Genomic DNA, 6,792 nt, shown 5'->3' with positions numbered 1-6,792 from the left:
GACTGCTGGGTGCAACCCTTCTCCTCTCCGTTTCGTGAAAACACTTCACTGCAAGGTTCCCAACCCTTATTCACGACGTATATCTCTCTTTGGCCTCTATGTGCCATGAAGAAGGGTGCATTTTCCCAAAACGTCGCCTATTGTATATTTATACTTCACTCGCTGATCAGTGCGGGTTAGTGAGAGGGGATAAACTGGTAGCGTTTCAGATATCACTGCAGCGAGTGATATCTGAAACGCTCCTGGCGAACAAACTATCTTTAAAAATATACTCAGCCCGCCCCGTTTAACCGACACATCAGGCAACCCAATGCCTTGTTGCCACCATCACTTGGATGCTCTTCCAATGTCATGCCTAAGGATGCTGCTATATCCTTGTGCACGGTTTGGTTCTAGCTCATGGTCGTGCAATTGCCAATGTATTAACCACAAATGCCAATGCACAATCTTACTTCCAAAAGCTTACAGCTTTTGGATCATGGGTTCTCTGTTACTACCAGAAGCCCAGATCCAATGTCACAGAGATGGGCACTCTGATGGGTTCATCAAAGTTCCAAGGGCAATTGCCATGAGCCTAGAAAATTACACTCAAGCAGGATTTTTAGGGGTCAATGGTAATGCCAGTACCCGAGTTGGGTAGATGAATACACAATATTTTTTCCCAGGCAAAACCAAGGTTCCTTTCAAGGTTCTAAATACAGACGTATTTCCCAAACGTTTTTTTTACCCCTTTGAATAGTAAATTGCTTATTTCACACGTATTACCTTTTACACAGACGTATGTGAGTAGGGTAGGTGCCAATACTTATCCATGTTAACACGGAGGAATTGATTTTACACAATTTAATGATTCGCTTACCATGTTAATATTTTTTCATGCTCTCATTACGCTTCACTTATGTATACAGCAGTGACTATAACAATATCGTGTAATGCAATAAAAATTGATAGTCATTGAATGCTGAAATGAAGGTAAATTGTACATTAAATCTTGACTTAAAGCTTTCGTGACTGCAGGAATTCATATTCTTTGGGTGTGTCGGTAAAGTCACATAGATAGGTTCAAACAAAAAAAAAACTACGACGTTTCGATCGCAACACAAAATGTTCGTGTGTTGCGATCGAAACGTTGTAGTTTTTTGTTATTTTCTTTGAACCTATCTACGTGACTTTACCGAAAGACCCCAAAAAAATGTACGTTAAAGCTTGTTAAACATACCTCTACCCCTGCACAAGTATAATGTGTGGTGTTACTAACCAAGACTGTAATGCTATAGCTTACTCCTGCTTTTAAAAGCGCCCCAGTGTAATTTAGGGAATTTAAATTTGGCGTGATGAACACGGACACCCAGCGCAAACAAGCGCAGAGTGTATAATCAAAAGTGAAGAGGGCGCTAATGCAGAAAATCCACGAGGTGGTGGTGCTCAGCTTTAGACGGGCTTTAGCCACACTGCCTTTTGATGGTCTGGACCAGGCCCAGAAAGTCATTTGGGCAGGGATTCTCAAACTCTCAAACTTCTCAAACTATTGTGGTATGGCGGCCACCCAATCAAGAACATCGATCCCCGACCCACCACTTCCCACCACCACCCTCCTAATTTCCACCCCCCAACCTCACTCAAGGCACTTGCAATCTCTATTTGCGTGCGTGCATTTGGCTGAACATCATCAAACTGCAGTGGACATTCTCTCGGGCGTGTTCCCTCCTTTGGTTTCCAAACCAATTGTAAAACTCAAACAATGACCATCCATCCCTTCCAGCGATGTGTCCCTGCTCAACGCCAATTACCTTTTAAAAAAATAATTTCATATTAAATATTCCTTAATGTTAACTGGAATTGGCTGCAATCACCTTTCTCCAAGACGAACAGTGGGCAGGAATTGTGGCACAATACAAATCGTGGCCACGAACGAGGAGCTGGTTATTAACCCTGCACAAGATCTTCTGGGGTAGGACCTACCCATGAAACAGTGGTCTGAACTAAATCGATTGGCAGAGCAGGGCATGGCAGACGTGGTCACTTTCATTATCAATTAAAAATGAAAAAGAATGTCCTCAATGGTGACTGCGGTCACCAGCACCAACCCATCGATTACATAATTAACACTGCCCGTGCCACCTATTCAGGGGCAAAATCACCGGCATACACCAAGGCACCACAGAGACAACTGAATGGGTTAAAAAAACTTGATACATATACAATACACATGTTGCTAATTTCACCTTGCCATATGAAAGAAGATTTTTTTTTTTATTAAAAAAAATACCAATCCATTTTTTAAAAGTAGCCCTTTACTTTTGAAAGGAGGCACCTCTGTTCCAGTCGTGGCCTCGAAGCAGTTTTGGCCAAGAGACAACCATCATAGGTTAAAATGTAAAATGGTGGCATCTGCTCTGGGCGTTATGCTAAAGTCTAGAAATCATACTACCATACTTGTCAACCCATACGGTGTACCCGTATTCTTGTACAGGGAAATTGACTTTTCAGGTCCATACGGCGTGCAGCCGTTTGCGATGGGACTTTGCAGGATGAACGTTGAGATTTGCAAGGGGAACGGAGTGACCAGTAAGGTCTGAATTGGTCTGTAATAAGGTAGGCACTGATGAGGAGTTGACATGCATGCACTACACACAATAGGAGCACTGGCTGCGTAGAAAACTAAACAGTGTTGTGGTAGCTCTCTGATAAACTCCAAACTCCATATGTGGCTCAATCTTGATCTAACGAGGGATGTATTTTAGTGACACACCATTAGTCCTTCAGGAGGCTACTGGGCCTCCTTTTACGAATTTCTCCTGCACGGTAACCCACGGCACAGCCTGAGCCCACCCCCTCCCCTGAAAAGACAACTGCGATGATAGAATAAAACATTTGATTTTTATTTAGAAATTTTAATGGAAGCCCTCATATTTATTGTATGACTCACAACGCGTCATAATTAATGGCGCAGTGGTGTGTGCGTTTGTATATGAACCGAACGAAGCGAGATACGGGGTGTGAAGGCCTTCATCCAGAAGGGCATTGACAAAGGGCTCTAAAATTATATATTCTCCACAAAAGCACATGCAAATATATGGTTTGTGGTGAACAGAGCCCTGTATTAAAGATTGCCCGTAACATGTCAACCGGAGCAATATTTATTTAACAAGCTTATTGCCTGGTGACACGCAAAAGGTCAAACCCCGGTCCTTAGTTTACTTAAACAAATTATGTTGAATGATATTGGTCTGGAAAGCCCACAGACTGATTGATGAAAACATCTTTCATATCAATGAGGCGAGACAAATACGCAGAATTTAAGTGGTCTCCCCAGAAAGGCCTTCTTACAATGCTTCGTTCCATGACTTCTGCTCATGTTGTCTGGAGTTCTCTTAAACTTCGTGCACTTGATTATCTGGCCCTTGTTCAAGACTTGAGGATTGTCTGTTCTCATGTGCATGTAGCTATGGTTTGTTTTTTCACCTGTGAAGCATCTGGAGATGCGATCACATAAAAACATAATGTCAATTGTATTCTATAATTGTGATAACATAATTCGTAATTCTTTTCTTTGTCCATATTTTTCTCGTTCAACAAATACATGGTTCCTGTAAGCAAATTGATGGTGGAAGTAGACGTGTTTAATTTTTAAAGCCTAGCATTAATATTGAATAGTAAACATTTAAACAGTCACTCAGTACGGTTCTCTTGAGCTTTAGACATCAACATTGATCCACAGAATCCAGTTACACCCCACAGCTCGCTAAATCGCAGTTTTCAAAGTTAACTTTAAATATCACACCCAACTTCATGTCCAGTGTCTCACTGCGCAAATGAGGAGCATTGTTCATCTCTATTGTCAACCAGAGACAAGTTGTGGAAATTCAACATTCCTATGCCAAGAGGCAATTTCACCAAATGAGAACCACTGTTTCCAGTAATGGTACTTATTTTGTCAACCTTGGAGGAACAACAGAATTAGTTAAGCTCTGATTGGGATTTGAACTCCTCAATCTTACTTTTCTGAAACTAGCGCTCGGTCACGGTACCATCCAGCCGTCTTAAAAATGTCAACATTCAATGTTTGGAGACGTATATATATAGTGCATAATGTGTCCATTGCAATATTTTCCAAAAGTTAAACTAGTCATATTCGGGTTTTTTGTGCGTCATCTTCCATAACCACAAAACTTGCAAAAACTCCTGGGGCCATCTTATTCACACATACAAAAACATTTTATTTTCCCCATTTATAAATACACACGTACAGTATTCAAAAGGCAAATGCTAATTTAAGCAACGATTGGCACAACTGCGTGCTCGCAAGTGTCGTGTCCAACTGTAATACAACACAGCTCCCCTCCCGCATGGGACCACCTGGCCTAAGGTCACAACATGCCCACGCTTGAGAATGAGCCGCTGAATGCACCCTTGAGATTGCTCGAGTCAAAGGCAGGTTAATAAACGAGCCGATAAGACTGCCCGACTGGTGCGAGGTCTCGCAGCATTACGAGAACCTTGTCAAGTTAACGTCTCATTTCGCGTGTGTATGTATTGCACAAACATTTGCATTTATATAAGGACCGTCAGTGGGGGTAAAATTTATTTTCTTAGCTATACACTGAGATTATTGCTAAAATTGTTTCATGCGTTTTCCCTCTCACAAAGATCCCCCGTATAGCCTGAACAGACTGTAGGGGCAAGTGCTGTTAGCGAGCACCTACGAAGGCCGGCACGACACACGAGGAGGTGGATGACCAGCACCACGCCCGGCCGCCTTTGTATCCCGAGTGGCGATGTTTACACACCGCACCAGGTACTCATTTGAGGCTGAGTCGACTTAGGGCAGGCCCAGGACCCGTTCAGATAATCGTCACTGATGTTGGCCATGAGCAGGAATCGAACTCGGGCCGCTGGGTTCATAGCGCAACGTAGCGCTGAACCACTACACTACTGCTCCCAACAAACACACACACACACACACGAGTAATTTACCTTTCTGTGAGAGTTGAAATAAATCTACATAAGTTTAACATTTTAATAAAAATGACCACTCGACTTAAAATGTTACATTTGCATTATGTTTTGCCTTCAACTATGTGTTGGACAAAAGTGAAAATCTTTTCCTTGCTCAAACAAGTCTGAGGCAGTACTCACCTCCATTTATCACCCTGAGCCAGCGGTGACATTCTGACCAAAGGAAAAACGCGAACTTCCGACAAAGTGGTTCATCAAACCAAATCGTGAGCCATTTGGCTCTGTCCCACCACAATCCGACTGAAGAGCAGTGTGCGGGCACCTGACCTTAAACCAAGTGGTTCCGTTTGGACGCAAGGTGCACCCGTTATGGACGGCTTACGACAATAACGCCACCGGAGAACACTTTGTAAACCCATAGCTTCACAACAAAAAACAATGGCGCAGATAGCTTTACCATCCCCTCCTGCTGCCATGCCTGCAGGTTTTGCAACTTCCGCTCCATGCTTTTTTTGACCATTAAGTAATGCCACTGGTGACTTGCAGAAGAGGCCACAGCTGGAGCAGGGAGGATGAATTAAACGTTACATAAATCATCATGCACAATTCTCCAATGCAGACAATTCCAATACTTGTCCACAATCTGCACACACATGTATAGCATTTTCACTTGAAGCGGAACAGTCCAGTATTAATGATCCAATCCTGTATGTTGATCGAATCATTTACAACATAATTTTCTTTACTCCCCTGTAAAAAAATGGCAATATAAATGGTTCACTTTGACTTTGCGCCATCAATGATCTGACCAATTACTCCTATTAGAAATGTTTACCCCTATGTAGACAAACATACAACTGATTAAGAAGACATTTTGTTTCGTCAGTTATTCTACTGGAAGTACATGCCTTTATAAAAGTCCGGCTGGTTTCTTTTTTCAAACGAGTGAGGCTACTGGTGGCCCTGGACCAGTTTGTTAAGATTCCGCGTTCGTTTGGAAGGGGCCAGTCCCTCAATATGACACCCACTGTTGAAAAGTACCGTTGTTTATAGAAAAGTACCGTTGCTGTAATTCTCAGTGCACGAACTTATAATATTGCTCCTTTACATGCCAAGCCCCATTTAGCAACACACATCTGAGGGATCTGTGACTCAGGAAATTCAACAGCAGTTCACAGATCAGCACGAAAGCCATCGAAATGTTCCCATCCTCACACAATCCAACACCAGGCTGCCCCCGAACAACCAGATCACTTTACAAGACATATTTTAGATCCCCTTACCAGGGGGGGCAGAAACATACCTTCAATCTCTTCTAAATAATACCAGCTCCCCAATTAACTATATCACATGGCCACAAGTTGGCTACACATGCCTGCTAGCTCCATACAATTTAAACAGATACCATGCATATTATCAATGCACCGATCAATGGCGTAAAAACACAACAGTATTCTCATACACGAGGGTGTACCAAAATTTGTCAAACTTAAAACTGACGTCTCAGCAATGTAATAGAAATGTAACAGTACTGCCGGTGCTAAAAGCACCCTGCTGAAGGCTTCACTTTGACACTCAGCACGATATTCAACTCGGTGAATATTTTTCGTGGCACATTTTCATGCACATGCTTGCTTCTGATTGGTGCAGGCTCTGCTCTCCTTGCTCCTGGTGGCCAATCGGTGAAGACCTCATGCGTACATGGTCAACTGCAGCCACTGTAAAGAGATGATGGGTTGTATTTACACAGTGCTTGAATGCATGTTACTTAAAAATGTGCGTTTTAGTGGAAACATCTTTGCAAGAACGGATACTTTTAACTTGTTTAATTCG

General features: G+C 42.6%; 1 protein-coding gene across 2 annotated transcripts in view; it reads right to left on the bottom strand.

Moving 5' to 3' along the window:
- Positions 1–2,901: 2,901 nt before the first annotated feature.
- Positions 2,902–6,792, bottom strand: part of LOC133347252 (calpain-1 catalytic subunit-like) — a 68,707-nt gene continuing 64,816 nt past the window's right edge. Inside the window, exon 21 of one of the 2 annotated variants that reach the window (XM_061559364.1) lies at positions 2,902–6,677. In XM_061559364.1, coding sequence (XP_061415348.1) covers positions 6,651–6,677 — 27 coding nt within the window. In that variant the 3' untranslated portion in view covers positions 2,902–6,650. The remainder of the gene's footprint in view (positions 6,678–6,792) is intronic. The other variant, XM_061559365.1, reaches the window with a different exon arrangement.

This window comes from Lethenteron reissneri, chromosome 25, assembly GCF_015708825.2.
Source record: "Lethenteron reissneri isolate LAM-NWPU_2019-01 chromosome 25, ASM1570882v1, whole genome shotgun sequence".
In the NCBI taxonomy this organism is placed as follows: Eukaryota; Metazoa; Chordata; class Hyperoartia; order Petromyzontiformes; family Petromyzontidae; genus Lethenteron; species Lethenteron reissneri.
The sequence above is the reverse complement of the archived record's forward strand: the minus strand, read 5'-3'. Positions and strand labels throughout refer to the sequence as shown.